General features: G+C 38.7%; 2 protein-coding genes across 6 annotated transcripts in view; one reads left to right on the forward strand and one right to left on the reverse strand.

Annotated features, from left to right (window-relative positions):
- LOC134804355 (protein MTSS 2) overlaps positions 1 to 21,589 on the forward strand; it is a 154,722-nt gene that overhangs the window by 129,513 nt on the left and 3,620 nt on the right. For 2 of the 3 annotated variants that reach the window (XM_063777374.1, XM_063777384.1), the window contains 11 exons: positions 1,213 to 1,324; positions 2,144 to 2,241; positions 9,136 to 9,253; positions 9,848 to 10,036; positions 11,481 to 11,587; positions 11,852 to 11,948; positions 12,849 to 13,310; positions 14,331 to 14,501; positions 15,235 to 15,348; positions 16,306 to 16,430; positions 19,162 to 19,299. In XM_063777374.1, the coding sequence (XP_063633444.1) occupies positions 1,213 to 1,324; positions 2,144 to 2,241; positions 9,136 to 9,253; positions 9,848 to 10,036; positions 11,481 to 11,587; positions 11,852 to 11,948; positions 12,849 to 13,310; positions 14,331 to 14,501; positions 15,235 to 15,348; positions 16,306 to 16,430; positions 19,162 to 19,269 (1,701 nt within the window). In that variant the 3' untranslated portion in view covers positions 19,270 to 19,299. The remainder of the gene's footprint in view (positions 1 to 1,212; positions 1,325 to 2,143; positions 2,242 to 9,135; positions 9,254 to 9,847; positions 10,037 to 11,480; positions 11,588 to 11,851; positions 11,949 to 12,848; positions 13,311 to 14,330; positions 14,502 to 15,234; positions 15,349 to 16,305; positions 16,431 to 19,161; positions 19,300 to 21,589) is intronic. The other variant, XM_063777393.1, reaches the window with a different exon arrangement.
- Positions 2,756 to 8,111, reverse strand: LOC134804567 (uncharacterized). 3 transcript variants are annotated; one of them, XM_063777690.1, is made up of 7 exons: positions 8,031 to 8,111; positions 7,340 to 7,375; positions 6,909 to 7,045; positions 6,246 to 6,328; positions 5,572 to 5,711; positions 3,052 to 3,084; positions 2,756 to 2,938 (listed from the first exon to the last, which is right to left on the reverse strand). In XM_063777690.1, exons 1-6 carry the CDS (start codon positions 8,051 to 8,053, stop codon positions 3,081 to 3,083), a joined length of 423 nt encoding a protein of 140 aa, XP_063633760.1. In that variant the 5' UTR covers positions 8,054 to 8,111; the 3' UTR covers positions 2,756 to 2,938; positions 3,052 to 3,080. The 3 variants fall into 3 exon arrangements, with proteins under 3 accessions (XP_063633760.1, XP_063633748.1, XP_063633755.1); XM_063777678.1 differs by lacking the exon at positions 3,052 to 3,084 and having other exon boundaries at positions 8,031 to 8,110; XM_063777685.1 differs by lacking the exons at positions 3,052 to 3,084; positions 7,340 to 7,375 and having other exon boundaries at positions 8,031 to 8,080.

A 21,589-nucleotide genomic window follows, 5' to 3' on the forward strand; every position in this document is an offset into this window, starting at 1 on the left:
GCATTGTCCTCCTCGAGGTCTCTACGGTAAGTGGCGGTGGCCGCGAGACGGACAGACATAACAAGCCGGTTGAGTGGCGCAGCCATTTTGGAAAAATATACGTCAAGTGGCGGGGCCTCAACGGGTGATCATCGCGAATTTGGCGCGTGTTAGAAATATGACCGTTTCCCAAAAAAAATCTATGAATCATATATACAAACTATAAATCACTGAATTCAGCATAAAATGGGTTATTTGAATGGATTCATTGGTATACAACCAATGAATTCTATTCTATTTATGTGAATTTGCTAGACTTGTTCTAATCTCATATTACCAATTTTTTTCTACTTTCATGTACAAATACGTATAGTTACGAAATAAAACAATTGATTGTAGAAAAAGCAGACTTTATGACAAAACAATACATTTAACACGATTCACACAGTTTATTTCACTTTTTATCAGTGCGCATTCCGTTTGAATGTTCGCGGCTCGACGACGGTCGGCGCGTAATGGGCGAGGTGGGGCAGGAACATCACGTCATTTCTAACAAACTTTGTTTTACGCGGGAATTAGACCGTTAGGGAATACCATCCTTGTGTATTGACGAATGCATCTTGCAAGAGTGAGCAAGCAAGGCATAGTTTTAACGGTTTTATTTTAGGCACGAAATGCAGCGTCGCACAGAGGCCGCGAGACGGTCTCTGCCAATTACGGGCTTGTTATGACCGAACCTTCTCGCGGCCTCTGCCACGCCGAGGCATATTTAAAAAAATGGCCGCGCCATTTGTCCTACCGTTCAACCGGAGGTGCTGCCACCCGAAGGGATAACTAATGCAAACGTATCCGAGCGGCCCCTTCCTATGCTCCGTTGGTCGTTCGCCACTGAGGCTGTACAAGTACGGACAAACGCGGGTACGGGCGGCCAGCAACATCACGTTGCAGGTGCTTCAACGAGCTGCGCCTGCAATTGATTTTCACACAACAGCTTACGGGTTAAGCCGGTGAAGTGAGCTGCAGCCGCCCGTCAAGTGCCACGCGGTATGATGAACTTTTTGGTGAATATGGTTGTTTCCACACATTCTTTGAGTACATTACCCGTTTCGTTTCTCCTGCCTTTTTAAATCAGATTTCCCGATATTTAAATTCCTAATTCCCTGCCATGCTATTTAAATGTGCTAAGCGCCTGCCTGAAAGTACCTTGAGTTTAATCGTACTTTATATCTACAGCGCTGTTCGTCGCTGGAGCGGCCATCAGTCCCAGCGAAGGCCAACGCGAACACCTCCCAGCAGGACTTCAAGCCCAACAAGCCCTCCTCGCTGCCGCCGCATCTCACTAAAGGTGATTACTTGATTAGTCTGCCAAGTCTGCTAATAACTAACGCCGGAGTTCAACTTGTGAGCTCTTGGAAATGGCCGACCCCACGGACCCGAGAACAAGTGAAGGGTGGTATTCCACCTGTCCAATATCTTTGTCCAATCTCAGTGCGTCTCACTCTCTCATTAAAGCAAAATGTGAGACGCAATACATATTGTACAAAAAAATTGGATAGGAGGAATACCACCCTTACATATGTTCTCGAATTTCATTTCAACTTCGTTATACTGAATAAGTATATTTTCTTGCCATTTATTACATTTTACCCGAATGAAGAAGGAAGGGTCATAATTTTATAGTAGATGCAAGTATTGTTTGTCTATTTATTTCTCTGACTTCCTGTGAAGCTGAAGAAGGAACCGTTAACCGTTATTTAAATGTCAGAAGTTCCTTATTGACAGATTAGTGCTTGCCAGTGAATTAAGTGAAGTGTGTAAAAATAATAGTGATTTTATATTATAATTCTCTGAGAGACCCTAGCTGTTTAGTTTTAATTGTCGTCTTACCCCCTTACCTATTCATAAACGCTCTACAAACCTCAATTAGCTAATAATCGTTTGTCCTTATCTGTCATTTTGACTTATGTACATATTTGTAAGAAAGGGATAAAATAAAACATAATTTGACTAAATCAGTCCCGTAAAGTTTTATGAATAAGGTTTTAAGGGTTAGTTGTTAACGTGGCATCATTATCGATAGTTTAAGTATTTTTACTCCTTCGAACACATATAAATCAAAATAATTTGTGGAACATGTGTAAAATGGCACATTTTGTTTGTACAGAAATGCCACAAGCACTGTACGTGAACATGTCGGAGCTAGCCACGCTAGCGGCTTCGCGTGCGCAAGCGCACAACGCAGAACACCCGCAGCAAGAAAAGGTACAACTATGTTCCTCTCTCATCCTCACTAACCTCTATTACCCGCTCCTAGCCTCTAACAGCCTTCTTCAAACAAAACCGTCACTTTTGACACTTGTTTGTCACTGACATATCCGATCCATATCGTTTCAATATTTGACGTATCTCATTGTTCGAATACGGCTGTAACTATTCATTAAGGTCTTTACCACGAGCATAAAGGTCAAAACAATGGTTTAGTATTTATACATATAACTTGCCCCCACTTTGTATGAGTTTATGGTATTTTTTTAATCGACAAAAGCGCAAAAATAAGTGATCGTGTTTATCCGTGAAATTCATGACAGCTATGAAACGATTTAATTTGTTAACAACACGCAAGTCAAGTCGACCCGACCTACTCGTATATATTAGATTACGTAATATATACATAATAGCAAATCATCTTTAAAAATATATTATCGCGTTACATTGTCGCATTGTTGTTTTGGCACAGAATATCTGTATTGCGGATCATCGAATAAAAACCAAACCGTGTAGAAAACAATAAATTTATTATTATATGCTATTTTTTTTACGGTATCCTACCTACATTGTCTATATTACCTACGGAGTATAATTTGGGAGAACTTATGAGTTTAGATTGAATATTCTCATACTGCCGTCCTTGTCTAGACGGTAAATTGGCTGCTCGCGTCGCATCCGGATGAGAGTTGGTCTGAAAAGAATATCTAATTAAATCTTAAGAACTCGACTGCCACATTTAAAAGCTGACAGATTGATATTTGCAAATAAAAATACGGTAGCAATAATTGTTATTATACAAGTTACCTCTATTTTAGGATTGCTTCATCCTGAGTTTATCTGTTAGATATACAACAAAAACCATTAGCTACAATAGAAATAAACTATAAGTGTGCACAAGATATAGCAGCATAACCAGCCTCTGTGTATATGCGGAAGGTGGACCCTTACAGGAGGGTTTTGGCTATTGTACAGTCAAGTGTAAAAATATGGATGTAGACAACTAAATCTAAAATATGTCCCATAGTTCTTAATTCGCTGACATATGAGCTATGAGTACACATCGGTAACTCGTGGCATTTAGGTAGCACATAAAAGATTAGTAATGAGCACACATCGGTAACTCGCGGCACTTGACAGTTTCTAACAGACTAGTGATGTGACAATGTTCTTCCTATACGAGTCGAGAAAAAGAAACCACTAAAAAAAAGGAATTAATTAAACTAATCTTTTAAGTGCTACCTAAATGCCACGAGTTACCGATGTGTAGCTATGAGACATATTTTTGAGTATCATTAGTGCACCCATATTTTTACACTTGACTATACCCACGTTATCCCGAGTATAACAGACGATTGACATTCACCGGGCCGGTCGACAACATTCATCGTCGCATTGCAAGTGTTGCAACGGCCCACTATAAGCTGCCTAGCCTTTTCCGTCAGTAGAAAAAGGCGGCAAATTTAAAAAATGTAGGCGCTAAAGGTTGTCCTCCCTTAAATTATTGAATTTCGCGCCCTTTTCTACTGACAAAGTAGGGTATACATTCTCCCGACTGCTAATACTGTCAGTGACACTTGACACCAGACACTGGCCTGAGCTGACCTGCTAGCATGAGTTGCGTTCACGCACTCGACTCCATAGATCTTGCGCGAAAACGCAACTCATGCTAGGCTAGACGGACTGGTGGCACTTGACGACAGTCAAGTCGTGGTGAGCCTTTTACGAGTAACCGACGGGGTGCCATACTGTATAGTCTCTACTGCATCTGATCTACTTAGGCTGTATTGCCCGGCCCGGTCAATGTGTATCCCATATAATAATATTATGTATTATGAATTCAAATAGTCGTGGTAGCGGTCAAAAATATCTGTACTATCTTGCAGCATGCTCAAATGTCTTAATGCAGCACTTGCACGGCTTGCACCTGCACTCTAATGCCTGGAAAATAGAGCTGTATTCAGATATTTATGATCACCTTGTTTGCATATCGCTCACTGGTTTGTTTGAAAATAAAGGTATTTGGTATAGATATCGTGATAAAAAGTAAAAGCCGGTGTGAGTAGAAATTCAAAGTGTTAAGATGAAAGCGGAGGACCCGCTCTAAATCTCCTCTTTATACAAGCGTAGGCCTCATTTTCCTCTCTGGATTAATTAACATTAAATGAAGAGGATGAGAAGAGATAAGAAGAGACCGTCCCCTTTCCTCTTAAGTATAATTTATAGAAACTAAACGAAGCTGAAATAGTAATGTTGAAAGTAAAAAAATATGTATTTCTAGTGTTGGCCGACGTTAGTATAATTTGATCAGTAAAATTACAGATTGAAAAGGTTATTTAAAATTGAAATGAATGACTAAAAATTTATGGAAAATTAATTTCAATTACATTAATTTCTTTCGAGTAAGAAACTAATAATTGTAAATATTGAATGTTTAGTGTTTCTCAAACCATTATAATGCTTAATCAGTTTTAGTGTACAACATTGAAACTGTCCGAATTAAATATTAGTATTGACGATTACGGCCAACACTGTCTTTCACGTTTTCACGCCCAACACTGCTTGGAAATGTAAACTGTCCACGCCACACACGCCAGCCTAAGCTGCCGGTCGCCTTCCCTGCGTCCCCGATACCCGGCCCCGCTCAAACGGTATCACCGGGCTAGGGGTCGCGGGGTTGGATAAACGATCGGTGGCGAAAAAGCCGGCCTACACCAGCAGCACTGACGTCCTCAAATTGACGTCCACCGACCTCCCCACGCGGTGGGGAGCGACCCGCCACAGCCGTCGCAGCCGAAAGGCGGGCACGGCCTCCCATACCTCTCTATTAATAGAGAGGTATCGAATAATATCCAGTCCAGGAAATGTAAATTAGGCTTGCAAAGTGTTATGAATATGGGTGTTAAGCGTAATTATTTCCTCACAGTACTTATAGTTCGTTTTTTTAGCATTAGAAATAAGGTAAACAATCTTGATGTCTCTTTTACTTGAAAAACACATTTTAAAAATAAGTCACGGCAAATATGTAGCAATTATGAATCTAATACGATCATTTATATTCTTCTGCTTTCATAAGTAATAGTTATTGATTTTTAAAAAGCGTTTTCCAATTACAAGACATGTCAAGATCGCTTACCTTCTTTCAAGTTCTCTCTAATGCTAAAAAAAACGAACTATAGTCGTGAAAAACGCTTTGTAATAACTGCGCTGAATGCAATAGACGGACTCCGACCTTCGTTCTTCAAATTAACTCGTCCATCTATTGATCACTTTCTAGCCTCGTCAACAATCTACTAATGATGAAAAGCTTTTATATAAAAATCTTACAATTTTTCCCAATGGAACTTGTCAGCCAGGCTCCTGGAAACCTGGCCGTCCCTTGTCTGCTTGTTGACCACGCGCTCGACCATCCGTAGCGAGCTGAATACACTTTGCACGCTTGACGGTTGACGCGCGCGGGAAGTGTTCTGGAATTCAACAATCATCGCTGTTAGTTATACAAGTCTCTGGTGGCATAACAAACGTTAAACACTGATTTAACAGGATGTTGTCACTTGAAATGGAAAACGAGCGCGGCAGTGTCTGTAGAGCATACCTACCTACTACGTTTCAGTTTGAAACTTTCAGTCATTTTATACAAGATGGCTAAGAAATAACTGCATTCCCGTTGCCAAGATTTTGGGATTATACTGAGCAACTTTTACTATGGGACCAACCCCGAAATCGCGAAACAAAAAACATTACCCTCTCATAGAAAATGGACCAGCCAAAATGTATGGAACAGCCTAATTTTTATTACGCGATTTCGGGGTGGCTCCCATAGTAAAAGTTGCTCAGTATAATCCCAAAACCTCCCTGACAACGGGAGTGCAGTTATTTTTTAGCCACCATCTATAGATTTGGATCGGCCCTAACTACAGAGCATGCGCGCTCCGTCATGAATCGAAAGCGGATACTTGTTTACCTGAATCGAATATAAAACGACCAAAAGTATAACTTACCATAATCTCAATTGTTTCAAAAAGCTTCTTAAGCTCTTTTTGCTCCCTTTCGGTTAATGTAATATTGTCTTGGTCGAATATACCTGGAAATACCATTTTGACTTAGTGAATTTTTGCTTATTCGTGATTCAAGTAATTTACTAGTGCATATTAGGTACAAGCCGACACAACAACAATAAATAACAACAAATTCTCATTATTAAAGAAACACTAAACTTGTTTGCATCGGTTTCTTTAAGTATTTTTGCATTTGTTGTCACGAGAGGTTAGCTTAAGTAGAAAAGTATCAGTTGTACCGTAGTAATTATTTGACCTGTATAGAAAAGCATGCCTCAAGCGGTGGTGGCCGAGTGGATATGACGTCCGACTTTCGATCCGGAGGTCGCGGGTTCAAATCCTGGCTCGTACCAATGAGTTTTTCGGAACTTATGTACGAAATATCATTTGATATTTACAACTAGCTTTTCGATGAAGGAAAAACATCGTGAGGAAACCTGCATACATCTGCGAAGAAATTCAAAGGTGTATGTGAAGTCCCCAATCCGCATTGGGCTAGCGTGGGGACTATAGCCCAAGCCCTCTTGCGCATGAGAGGAGGCCTGTGCCCAGCAGTGGGACGTATATAGGCTGAAATTATTATTATTATTATAGAAAAACATGTACCTGTCTCTTTCAGCTTGGCTTTTATGGTAGCAAGTGTGATGACGGGCGCCATCATGTCTCTGATCTCGCCAGATCTGAGCGTGTCTACCAGGCTGCCGAAGGGCTCTGAGCGGGAAGGCCGCCGCGCGTGCTGGGGGCTGTTGTACAAAATAAAATGAAATTATTAGGAACTTTAAACAGCTGTTTTAATCCTTGATAACTTATTTGAAAGAAAGAGATGATTATATCCTAAATAACTTAATTCATTTGATAGGTGGCCGCCGTTTGATTGCTTAAAAGTGTTTCTAGTGGTTGTAAACGACTTGAAAACGTCTTGCAGAGAAAACATTGACTGCAGTTATACAACTAACCGATGCGCTGTCAATGATGTTTATAAATAAACGTTGTTCACTCACTCACACACACATCGGCTTTCTGGGTAAAACACTTACCATGCCCATGAAATTCGAAGTAGATTTACGGCTAATCTGTAAATTATAGTTGTACGTTTCATATAAGTTTATTTATACTCAAAGCACTTATGCAATATCAAATAAACACACAATATCAGAATCTGTTTTGTTTATGAAAAGTATCTTTTCTTCATATGCATATGTAATTGATATCTTAAATATTTAACGTAAGTAAGTGATTTCACTCGAACCGATTGGTCACAGGTTTATATAACGTGATTAATTTAAACAAGCGTCTATGTAGGCGAAGATAATCGTATCGACAACAACATACTAAAAATCTTGTATAGGTTATTTTCAGGGAATGTTGTAAGACATATAACAACGTATATTAATTATACATATGCCTAAAATCGTTTGAAGTCACAAGGTTCAGCGACAACTAAGTAACTTGTTACATTTGACAGACATTTTATGAATAAAGCTATAATTGTCTATGTTCAATCAGCGACATATTTTGCACACGCTTTTAACTATAAAGTTGTATTCAGATCTTTTGGATCACCCCACCCGCTACTCCTGTTGCAGCCTGTAATACCCACAACTACATCGTTCATTTCGCCAGCCGTTATTAGTCAATCGTTGCGTTAAGTGTATACGAAGTTAATACACTTAAGTTATCAATGTGTACTTGACTTGTAATAAACCTAATTTACGTATGTGTACTCACAAGAGATTCAATACGACTGCCATGTTGCTCCGCGAGTTGGTCCCGACTGAATTCGTCGCGGTCGGCCCGATGAATTTTATGGCGGTTGCATTTACGCATTCGGTTGCGGTGCATTCTTGATCGTTACACTCGATTTAAATTAGGGTTTAATTGTCGTCTACAAAGATAACTTAACCGTAGCCAAATGACAAGATGCGTTTTATATGCGTCCATCATATCAAACAGCTTTTGATACCAGGGAAGGAAAAAGAAAGGAGAAACAAGTCGTTAAGTGCCTTTTTTCTTATTTTCCCTTTTCCTCCTCGGTTTTTTGTCGCAATTTGCAGTATTTAACTTTTATTAAAAACCGGTTGTAAATTAACAACAAACTGCCGTAACAATGGTACCGTACTTATGAAATTAGTCAGGGCTTGGAGCCGTCTTATGATGAAAGTACCAAAACAATTCCGTCCTCGTACGCAGCTCTCGTCCGTGGTGGTAGGCAGCTATTGTTACTCAAACAACTTTGAAAGTAAGCAACCATATGCCCTGCTATTACTATCGCGTATCTAAATCAATTTGTAATGAGCAGACAGGACACTTCAAATAATAAAGTATTTGAACAAATTAAATTATATCAGAAAAATATTTATTATATTATTTCAGTTTATAATTTACACTTCAAATAATGATTATAAAGCGCAAAATCAGAGTTCGCACAATAAGATTAGAAGAGCGAATTAAGAACATTTATGTATTACAATTTTGTCGCACTAAACATGAGTGCAATAACTATTTTTGAAATATCTTTCAATTTTAATAATCATAAAGTACTTAAATAATTGAATGATATTTTAAAATGAGGCACTGAATTTTAAATCGCTCGTTGATTTTTAATATTATTATGGTACTTTAGCCCTTATCAAATCAACATAGTGAAGTTATATTTAATATTATTTTAACGCGAACGGTACGGTACGACCGATACCACACTTATTTAATAATCTATGTTACTTATACGGTAAAAGTTTATGACCCATGTAATGTGTTTTGCAATGAATATCTTGCCTTTTGTAAAGAGATAAATTTTAATGGCATTGTAACAAAATTAGGTTGGTTTCCCCAGGTATGCTCTGAAAGCAGTGCTAGCGAATCGTCTCTGGAGTCATCCAGCGGCTACGGAAGCCAAGGCGCGTTCGCGGCCGAGGACCACACCCACCAACACCAGATACAGCACCCGGATGGTGAGTCTTACACCCACATCATTAAGGTCCACAATAGAATACGCATGCTGTTTTAGTTGTGTTTGTTTTACACCTGACATTATTGGAGTAGAATACCAAAATAAAATAAAAATAGGCGGTTATGTTTATTTTGACGAAGGGCAAACCTTGGATAATCGGTGACATGAAGTTACGGTGATAAGTAGTTTGAAATCGTCTAACAAGAATTTTGCGAATCTTGGGATCCTTTTTCCTATGTCATGTCATACCTAATGTAAGTTCCGCTATCTATCTATTGTAAATTGAAATTAAGCTAATAAATATTAAATAGTAAATAAAACCACCCATTACCTTTCACTGAATAACTTTGTGTGGTGACCCTAATTGTTAAGTGCCTTTAGACAAGGTTTGCCCTAAAATAATATTCCTTATTTTATGTAATCATTCAATTAATTCATAATGTCTATGTTTTAATAATTACAATTTAACGCTTACTTCGATTGAGACGTTGAATGTTGAAATATCAACCCTTACATTTAACATTCCATTTGTAATTTTATTTTTTGTTTCCGTTTTGTGTAAAGCCTTGCATGCTTTTAATTTGCAACCGTTTAGACTCTGAGATAGTGACGCTCCGGCGAGACAGCGACGCGTCAATCGCCGCTGCTCGCGAGAGCTTCTCGATCTCGCTCGGCAGCCTCGAGGAGGCCGTGAGATCGCTCGACGAGACCTGCGAGACGCCGGCGTTCGCGACTATCGGGAAAAAACCGGCGGTGCCCAAGCGGAGACCCGTTTCTATGACAGGTGGGTTAAGCTGAGCGATGGTGGCATAGGTACGCTGAGCTAAGGTTTAAGGGAACAGAAATTTACAGGGACTACATATTGAAGACTTACTTGATTATAACCATAAAACGCGGTGGGCCTGAATCTATTTGCCTAATCTATGGTGAAGGTTACGAAAATCCGTTAAGGGAAGACCATCGTACACAGAAGTGGAAAGACGCCTTTGGACTTATATACAGTCGTCATCCTCATTGGTTATATCGGAGCACCCAAGGTGTTCACAAAGATCAGAACAAAGCCTCTATTATCAAGACGCTCAAGTGCATGCTAAGATATTTTTCAGCACCTTGACCGCCCCGATATATCTGATGGCGACCGTACTTATAAAGATGAGGGCGACCTTTTATAGGCTTGCTTCGAATAACAAAACGTTTCAAATGCGCGCTTTACGAGTCATCGTGCTTGGCAACTCAGTGACCTGGGCCGTGTTGCATAATAAACTACAACTAATATTACAAGCGGAACTCCTTTTCTAATAAGTGAAATTGGAAAAGGAGTTCCGCTTGTAATATTAGTTGTAGTTTGTTATGCAACATGGCCCTGGTATTGATCATGGAAAAGGTGTTTTCTTTTTCAAATTAGTTTTTTATTATTAGCCTACTTTGGTGTCCCACTGCTGCAAAGGCCTCCCCTCGTTTTCGACTCGACCCTGTCATCGGCATTTTCCCACAATTTGGGGTAGAATGCGTCCAAGTCGTCCCACCATAAAAACCGATATTAAATAAGCAGCATGTGCATGAAATTCTATACTATGTTTTTGTGTGTTTAAATTGGTAAATTAATGTAATTTGGTAAATTGGTATGGAACAATATATCGTGTTAAAATATGTACCTATTAATTCGGTACTTCACCGAGGTATGTGACTCACCATGTTTTGATGTGAGTATGCCGTTCATTCCCACAACAAAGTACAGGCAAAGGTATGTTATTATTTTCCTATTATCGACTTATGTTATCGAAACATGAATCAGTTCCGTTACCCGTCAGTATTTATATTTTGGGTCTATAAACGAAGCCATTGATTTATTCAGTGTAAATCATGTGTTTATTAAAATGATAATAAGTCTTTGGCTAAATTTTATCATTCTAATAACAAAATAGTTAATTAAATCGACCCAAGCTCCTGAACTTATTAAATAGCAATGCGCGCAATCAATGCGGGATTTCACTTAAGACTTAACAACATTAAAAACCCAACTATACCCAAACTCTTGTGCTTGAGAGGAAGCCTGTGCCCACGCCCAGCAGTGGATTGCGTGTAGTTGAATTATAATGTTTTTGATTTTTGGTTTAGTCATGACAACAATTTCAGAATAAAAAACATTGATTGTAGGTACCTACAAAATGTATACCTACCATATTTATACAAACCTACCTTGGTCTGACGTTGGTTTAAATTTGCAGCGACGGTGTGGTCGCGGCGTGGCTCTTCAAGCTCCCTGGGCAAGCCACCGCCGCCCGTGCGGCGGTCTTCGTCCATCTCCCGTCCGCAGCGACCGGCCTACCCTCAGGTAATTTACTCCCGCGACACGTTGGCTAGGGCCTCCATACACAGCTTAGAGCAGTCAATGCCGACAGCTTCAAGCAGCAGTAAAGCTTGCCATAGACGGACCGCTTGAAATAGTCGAACGGAAAGCGAAGAAGCGAAGGATCGTGTATGGCGGGCCGTAGTCCAGTGCCTCCGCCTTCCTCGTATTCCAGTAGGACCGACAGGCCTTACATAAATAAAGCCAAGTATTACTTAAACGATTTGAAACATTGAGTTGTTATTCCAGGGTAACAATCAAAGCCCGGGGATGGGGCCTAACGAGGTCGACAACCTACCGCCGCCACCTGCGTTCTTGCTGCAACCCGATGCCGAGGCTAACTCTGGTAAGTATCTTGCATACGCATCCGTAGTTATTTGTTTGGCTTTCAACAAACATACACCAAAATATACAAAATATACATATGGCCGTTCGTACGTCTCAGTTGAGTTGCAATTTGATACATATATGTATGTCTGTGAGACGAACGTGTAACGTAAATAAATACCTTAGTAAGAAAAAACATTGTAACCCTTGTATCACAATCCGGCTTGCCATGCTTATCTGTCTGTAACTACTTGGACGGAAGTCCCTAATTTTGCTCTGTAGAAATTAACTACTAATGCGTTGAAATTGAGTAGGTTTGTATAACTAGAAGCAATACCTCGCCTGTGTCACATGTGCTGGCAGCCGGTTAAGTTACTTTGGAACATCCAAACATTGTAGTACACAATCATGTCAAAGTACCTTATGACGTCCCCATACTCCTACTCATTGCGAATTTTTCATTATGCCCGTTACTTACACAGTACCAACAGCTACACACATCACTACGTACATCGGTGAACCTTATTAAAAAAGGCATAACGTCCACCGTTGTGTAGATATATGTATAACAGTGTGGGCGATGGTACGTACACTCATACCCATTACGTATACCCTAGGCTCCATGACTATCTGACTCCGCGACTAACACGACATAAGTATACTTAAACATACATATCTAACATAAATTTTGCTATTTATATTTCTGTATTTGTTAATTTATTTATTATATTTTTTTGTTAACCCAGGTATTCGCCCCATCCCAAAGCAAAGGCCTCTCTACTCTCTATCTATTTTGCCCCGTGCAGAGGACGGTATACTCAATCCCTTGCGATTCTTTACAGGTCCTACAAGTATATATATTTGTTATAAATCTGTTTCACAAGTAAGTTTAATGTTAATATTCACATTTATTTTCCAGGTATCAACGTAGCGGAGACAGTAAAACAACTGACCGAACTCAAGCACATGCCAGCTTCTCCGGGCCTAGTGCGGCGCAGTCTCCAACAACTTCAAACTAATGCAAATCAAACCCAAAACTCGAATCCCTCTCAGAGTCCCACACAGTCCCTATCCACCTTCCAACAAGCCAAAAGCAATTTCTCTTCGACCACCAGCCTAAACAGCACTGGAAACCTTAATCCAATATACGGCCAGACGGGCCACAGGATAATGGCTTACGTGGAACAAAATTCCATTTACGTGCGGAAGAATAGTTTGAACAGTTCGAGTGGGGACTTGTACGGCAGCAACCTGGGCGTGTACAGCGACGGCAAGAGTTCTCCCCACGGGTCCAGCCCCTCCACGCCGAGCTATGGCGAGAACAACTCCTTCTCCAGCTTCGGCCCGAGGGTTTCCAATGATTCGCAATATGGACAAACTGGTGAGTTGACTAAAACAGATATCTGAACTAACGAGTATTGCGTAAATGTTTTTTTTTTCGAACAATAAATTCTAGTTAGCGCCTACGATAGCCCTCCAAAATATTGTAAATTTAATTCATAGAGCAAGTTTCTAAATTTTTATTTAATTACATTTTGTAATGTAACGAAATAAATACACGTTGAACGTTTAGTTTTATAAAAGAGAACGTAGGATATACATACCTGCAATTGTAGTATTTTCAAAAACCAAAATGTTTTTTTTGATTCCCAGCAAAATAATAGAAGCAAAAGTTGGGCTGTATTATTTTGTCATAATATAAATTTAATCCAATTTATAAGTACAGCAAAAGTGATCCCATGGCAAAATATATAATTTTATCATAGAGTTTTTAGATACCCATAAAATTTATTAAAGAAAACAATACAACCGTATGAATTAAGCCGAGTAGGGCTTTGTATATATATATGTATTTTGTGCCCAGGGGATGTCCGGACTGCAATTAGTTGCAATAGTCCGCCTTAAGACGTCAGCAACGCGTCAATACACATATCGCACTCGCAAATACAAATGTGATGCATTCATTCATGATTCCAATTCACTTCATCAAGGGACTTTTCAGATGGACTATTTTACTCAGCTTTAGTGATTGAGATGCTTAATTTATTGTAGGAGTACTTACAAAGTGTCATGTAATGAATGCCAAATTATACAAGTTATTAAAATAAGGGACTTAATATACTTATTCGTGTAGTAATTTGCATCTGCGTTCTAACTGTAATTTAATGATGAGAAATAGAGTTATTGTATTTATTATTCATATCGTTGGGAGTAAAGTAACGCCGGACCCTTTCGTAAGTTGGTGGTTAGATACTTAATGAATGAGTAAATTGTTTATGCTTGTTCCTCAGACTTTAAGGAATTTTGCTTACTAAAGGTTCCGTCACACAGGCGCCTGTGTGACGGAACCTTAAAATAGAAGACACAGCCAAGTGTTAATCCTTCTTTTTATTACATACAGGTTACAAACTACAACAAGAGAAGAAATACTCATCGAACACGATATACGCGCAGCCGTCGCAGATCATAGCGGGGTACAACAACATGGCGCGACACGACACGCTCAGCCCGCTCGCGATGCGGCGCAACATCGCGGCCAGGGCGCACAGCGCCGACAGACACCATTCCGAACGTGAGTTGATATTGTCAGGACACACAGTCACACACACACATACACATTCGTTGAATGTGATCCCGATGATATCGGGGTACAACAACATAGCGTGACACGACACGCTCAGCTAGCCCACTAGCGATGCGGCGCAACATCGCGGCCAGGGCGCACAGCGCCGACAGACACCATTCCGAACGCGAGTTGATATTGTCAGGACATACAGTCACACACACACATACACATTCGTTGAATCTGATCCAGATGATAGCGGGGTACAACAACATGGCGTGACACGACTCGCTCAGCCAGCCCGCTAGCGATGCGGCGCAACATCGCGGCCAAGGCGCATAGCACCAGAACACCATTACGAACGTAAGTTATATTGTCAGAACACACACAAATCCTCAAAAACACACATACTTACAAATACACACACACATTCGTTTAATCCTTCAATAACTCTCATCACAGTGGGATACGACAAAATGTCGTGATTATGGCGCATTTTTCATACTGTTCTATAATGTAGTAAACATATGCATAGTGCCAAATATGCACATTAATGGTTTTGCAAAAACAATATTATACTTTATGTTCAGTTTAAAAACGCATAAAGTGTTTATCCTTTTATTAAAAAATCAGCCAAGAGCATGTCGGGCCACGCTCAGTAAAGGGTTCGATAATCGATAGGTAATCCATGGCAACATACGATAGGCAGACCTATCGTTTAAAACTTGTAATTTGATTGCAGAGAGCGGCTTGATCGCGAGCTTGAGCGCTAAGCTCGCGCCGCAGCTGTCGCCGCGCACCACACGTCGCGCCATCTCCACCATCACCACGGCCGACTCGCCGCCCAAAGGGAAAGGTAACCCGCCTGCTCTCCTCTCTAACTAATAAAAAAACGGCCAAGTGCGAGTCGGACTCGCGCACGAAGGGTTCCGTACCATTACGCAAAAACGGCAAAAAAATCACGTTTGTTGTATGGGAGCCCCGCTTAAATATTTATTTTATTTTGTTTTTAGTATTTATTGTTATAGCGGCAACAGAAATACATCATTTATGAAAATTTCAACTGTCTAGCTATCACGGTTCATGATTTACAGCCTGGTGACAGACAGACGGACGGACAGACAGACAGCGGAGTCTTAGTAATAGCGTTTTTACCCTTTGGGTACGGAACTCTAAAAATACAAAGGTTTGAGGGATCTTTATGCTAACTTTTGAGTAACTGAGAAAAACGACGGCAAACGTATGACTTAGGGTCTGTTGCACCAACCACCATTGATAGGCTTATCAACGACAATCAGCAGTGAACTATGAAATTGTTCATACAATTAAATTTAGCGAACGCTTTAACGGTGGCAGATGGTTCTGTCCAACCGATCCTTATACGTAGGTACAAGTTAGGTATTTGTATGTTAGATTAAAACAGCCATATCAACGACTTCCGTGTAGATAAAGTACCACTTTGAATATGACTATTTTTTGTCGTGGTGTCAATTGATCCTATTTTTTGTGGCGTTTTATATATGACTGCATTAACAACAACAAATTATAACAATGAATGTATGGAAAAACAAGTTAACTGTTATTTCGATTAAACTATATTTCGTTTAAATGCAAGTAATCTCATTAGATTCAAAGAGATCAAAGTACCATTGTACTTACGAGAGAGCACCTGCTGTTTTTCTCATCTGTGAAAGTTTTATATGTATCATTTGCGAACTTGTTGTTTCCTCAGTTTCACTATTTTTAATTGTTAAATGTTTATATTATTCTGTGTTAGCAGCTCTATTGCGCTAATAGATTTTGTTTTGGTCAGCATCGAAGCCCGCCATCCAGCCGGCTTTCCTGGACAAGCTCTCGGCCACCATACAGCAGCAGCGGCGCCAGCTGGACACGGCACGCGCCGTCGCAGTGCGAGATCATATTAACACACAAGCTCAGGTAACTATAGTTTTTCAGCATCTAATTTGCCGGAATTTGTAAGTAAATAACTCAAATAAAATAACTTCTTAACATTACCACTCCAGATTATTATGTTCTTACTTTCAATTATCTAAACGTACAAAATTGAATCACAGAGTAGGAATATAAATCACTATTAATTTACTCGCCAGCTCTTATTGAATCGATCTGTTAATACAAACAGCAACACTCTTAACTGTACATCGGTGGACCTTATTACAAAAGGCATAAGGTCCACCGATGTACAGTTAACAGTGTGGGTGATAGTACCTATGCATTAGATACTTAAATGCCTATGACTACGTATAGTCATTACTGTCATACTGCCATTACGCTGTGGTATGTACTTTTAAGTGATCAAAATTTAAAAGTAAACACATTATGGCTGCAAGGCATTAGGCAACCCCGCGGTGTTAGGGAGTAGCCGGCCGCGGAACCGCCGCCTCCTACTTCGGCATAAACCCAACAATAGGGTATTTGACTATATATGTACTAGTCAAATCAGTTTCTTTTTCGAGCTGTCAAAACGATTTTGTTATTGTGGAATGTATATGAAACACTAGCATGTGACGTCACGATCAAATTATCTACTCTTTATAGTTTTATACGGGTTTAAAATAGAAATTTTGTTTAAAAATAACTTCTGTCTACGTTTCTCTTTTAATCTTCTGGTGCTTTATTTCATGCATGTTGTAAAATAATTTATTTTAAATACAGTCAAATACCCTATTCATTATCCAGTGGCAATCGAGTACTAAGCACCTACTACAGAATATTAATACTGATTCTGAGTAGTATCGAGGTCCGCGTTGGTAACACGTTTCGGTGACGTATAGAAGGAAATACGCGTACGTAATTCTTCAAGTGATAAAATAATTGTTATACATTATTACGTAGCACGTTGTAATGTGTCGATGTAATTATTTTATTAATCAGTATAAATTTATTATGAAATTCCACAAGGACATAACGGTAGGTCAAGGAAAAATATATAATTATTCACAATGATATCAAAAATTGGAGATATACAGTATGTAAATTAACGCAAAACATTTACTCAAACCCGTGAATGTGTAGGTCACACTGAGCAACTTTTACTACGAAGCCAACCCCGAAATCGCGAAAAAAAAAATTTCGCTGTTTTCATACATTTTGCTGGTCGAAATTTCCTATGGGAGAGTAAATTTTTTTTACGCGATTTCGGCGTTGGTGCCATAGTAAAAGTTGCTCAGTATGACCTATACATTAACGGGTTTGAGTAAATGTTTTTCGTTAATTTACATACTGTATAAGTATCTCCAATTTCTCCACTTGTCTCAATTTTATCCTTCGTAGAAGTAGGTAAATAGGTAATATAGGATGACCCTACTAGAATGTAGTGTTGTGTGCCATGACATTGACCGGCTGCGGCAGGTCAGGCCTATTGTGACGTACCTGGTAATCCCTCAGGGTACGTGACCGCTTGTGAGTAACTTTTGACGTGAAATGCATGCGATGCGATGTGTGGTTACTTGTGCATTCCGCTACTGTAGTAAAATGGTAAAAAATATTTAAAACAAATGATTTATACAATCTACAACGTAATGTGTAATAATAACTGCAGAAAAAAGCTAGGTACTTAATAGGCCTGATGACAAATTTTGAAAACCCTTTTAATATCGTCGGTACACTTGTATTAGTTCCAAAAAATACTATATTTCAGTTATACTCATAAGATTTAACATAGATAATTGCATTTTATTATAAGTAGCTAGTTTAAACTTCGCGCGAAAACGCCTCGCATGCCATTTGTGACGTCATCATTTAGTTGGTGGTAGGGTGGTAGATATTGTTTACATACTTACAGTTACGAATTTCCCTTGAATCCGAATGATATTGTTAATTCAGCACCATATATTACGATTAGGGATGATAAATACATTACAAAAATTTATCACAATAACTCATTTTACACAAAAACTCTCACACGGTTGCAGTTTAAGATGAATTATTTAGATACATGTAAATTTTGAGTGAAAATCACCGAACGCCGGTTTTACTTTTTAATTTTTCATTTTTTCTTGTTACGACAGCCAACATGGCAATGATAGTTCCATTCAGCCAAATAATTAAAAAAGTTTGTTGTTGAAATATCGTATTATTTAGCATTTTATTTAAATAATAACAAATAGATATCTACTTTATATCGTGTAATAATATTTTTTGGACGTAATAAATGGTTAGTGGCGAAATAACATTTTTTTTGCACCTTTCGAACTCTTTGGTGCCCACGTATAGATTTCGGTCAATGAGGTTGTCTATGTTGCTCTAAGAAATATGTTATGGATTGATGACGTCACTGTTTGGAACTTTTCTGATTGGCGTTTCAGTAAAAATGGCCGATTAGAGAATTTTGCACTTTTATTTTATTGAATATACATATTAATAATCCTTCAGTTTATACTGAGATTGGGCCATTTTTTAGAATCATATTAACTTATATGTTTCGTTGAAACCATTATTTCCATGATTCTTTGTTACTTGCAACAGGCCTATTCTCAGCGCATCAAACTAATGTTATTGGTGTGTTGCCCTGTAAAAAGACACGATTTGACAGTTCGAGAACTAATAAATTATTAGTACCTAATACCTATTAAATAGATTAATATCATTCATTTTCTTGGCGTTCAAATGGTTAGATAGTTAATGTGAGTTTGAATCATTGTTTCAGCCGGACCCGCGGGTGTGTCACACGTCGCTCATGGAGCAGATCAAGCGCGGCGCGACTCTGCGCCGCAACAAGCAATGCAACGATCGCTCCGCGCCCAAAATACGCTAGACGGCCGCGGCGTGCCGCAGCGGCCGCCCGGTAATGTGCAACATTGCTTGCAACACTCAACTGGTGCAGGGGGACAATTTCGACTACGGGATAATTTCAACTAATCGAAATATCTTCCATGTTTTACAATATTAACTAGAGTGACATATATGTCCAGATAGCGATAAATATGTATTGTGTGTGTTATGTGCGACTCTAGTTAATAATTTAAAACATGGAAGATTTATTATGTATTTCGATTAGTTGAAATTATCCCGTAGTCGAAATTGCCCCCTGCACCTTACTTAATATTTACGGCTGTATTGCTTTATTTATATACATAGATCTGACTTGGGCCGACATTAAAACACGAGGCCAATAATTTGCGAATAAATATTCATTTTGACTACTACGTACCTAATCTAATTTTGTCACGATGTCAAAAGGTTTTCTTTTTTTCTTTTCGGACGGCATTAGATAGCAAAACAAGTTGTACACAAAAATTTTAATATCTTTTTTAATGTAAAAATATTATTTAACTATTACGAGTGATTGTGTTGAAATCTACTAATAATTAATAATATACAACTAATATTTTACTAGGAATGTCCCATTGGTATGTTCTATTCATTCATGTGAAGTAATGAATGACGTAAATGCTTGTAACTAAGGAAAACAGACACCTTTGCCTTCGCTGAGTCGTCGTCGACGTTCCTATAACGTTGGAAATAAAGGCCCCTTTTGATGAATCCGTGTACATATACAAAGAAAACTTTATTTTACACAAAATTATGTCATTATTGCCTTACGAAATATATATTCAATACATTTTACGAAGGGGAAGGTCTCACACTGCTACTCAAAGTTGAAACGCCTCTGTATGCGTCTCAAATGTATGACTATGTAGTTACTACATTCTTTTGATTGACAGAACAAGATAAGAGTTTTATTCAAGGTAGTGACGAAATACAAGAGTTTCAATTTTTGTGTGTTTACCTTTAATTCAGAAGTAACGTATATTGCTATTAAATACAAGCACACATTTTTAAAATATACATTACATATATGAGTGAAAGAAGAATAACTTTTTCCTGCCAAGTTTTCAAAAAAGAGTGTACAGGTTAATAAAGGGTCGATTACGCGGTGACCGTTTCCTATCAGGCGGGCCGAATGCTTGTTTAGCACAACACACACAAATACATAAAGGACGTTTCTCTGGTATCGAGCCGTTACAGGAAATTAATTCAGTTAATTTAACACAAGGAAAATGTGGTACCTACATATTGATTTCCGAAGAGTTCACAATATCTTCTGTTGTCACGGAACGCTCTTCTGTTATCATCGAACATATTAACATCGGTACCTTTTCCACGAAACTTCTTTTTCTTAAGAGTGATTCATTGATATAAGCAGAGGTTGACCGGCATGAAAGAGTCAGTTTTCTAAACGGAGCAAAACCGGAGTCGCACGCACCCGTCGCACAAAAAACCGCTCTTATACCAATCTAAGTTACCATCGTAAGTTGCTTACGTAAATAAAACTTACACGTTACTTACCTGGCCTAAAACTACATGCTGTAATTTCTTTGTATTACTCTTTCTAGCAACGAAAATTAGTATCAGACATAGATATGACTATGTGACTTGAATATTTTATGTTATTTCAGAATGTCGTATTAACCCTTTATAAGGCCCCAGTAATACAGATATGCTACGTGAAAGTTAAATAAACTACCATGTTTGTAATGCACTGGGGAACACATCTACGGCAAAAAAAAACGAAATCATTAAGAAAAACATGTGGTCAATATATGCACTCAGCCTGTTAGTGCACTTGAGTTTTCAGATGATCTGTTTCCAATACCTACACCTATTCATTGACATTGACATAAAAACCTTTTATAATGTAACCTTTTATATTTTTATTAATCTTAAGTGGCAAATGATACACTTTCCTGACACTACAAACAACGTAGTACAGTTATTGCAATTCACGATGGAGAGTGGATTTATCAAAATTAGACCTTGCCATCATACCAATAAGAGTCTCGCCACTCGCCATCGTGAATTGCAAGAGCTATAATTCAAATTATTAGATACAGCGACGTCTATATTTTTAATAGTACATATAATGGAAACAATGACGATAGCTTGCTTCCCTTGAGAGGCATAGTGCATAAATTGACCACATACTATAGATTAATTAATTACACTAAAAATAAATACTGAACGAAAAAGTATGAATGAGGAAAGAAAGCCTGATATATTCGCTATATAATACCATTATAGTTAAATAAAAAAAAGGATGTTCTTCTCCTTAAATGTTTATTAACTAAGTGGTT

Source organism: Cydia splendana, chromosome 2, assembly GCF_910591565.1.
Source record: "Cydia splendana chromosome 2, ilCydSple1.2, whole genome shotgun sequence".
Classification (NCBI taxonomy): Eukaryota; Metazoa; Arthropoda; class Insecta; order Lepidoptera; family Tortricidae; genus Cydia; species Cydia splendana.

Coding starts and splice junctions, on each gene's coding strand:
- LOC134804567 (XM_063777678.1), bottom strand. CDS start 8,053: ATGGCAGTCGTATTGAATCTCTT. Junction 7,376..8,030: donor GCAGTCGTATTGAATCTCTT/GTGAGTACACAT, acceptor TATAATTTACAG/ATTAGCCGTAAATCTACTTC. Junction 5,712..6,245: donor TTGAAACAATTGAGATTATG/GTAAGTTATACT, acceptor GTTGAATTCCAG/AACACTTCCCGCGCGCGTCA.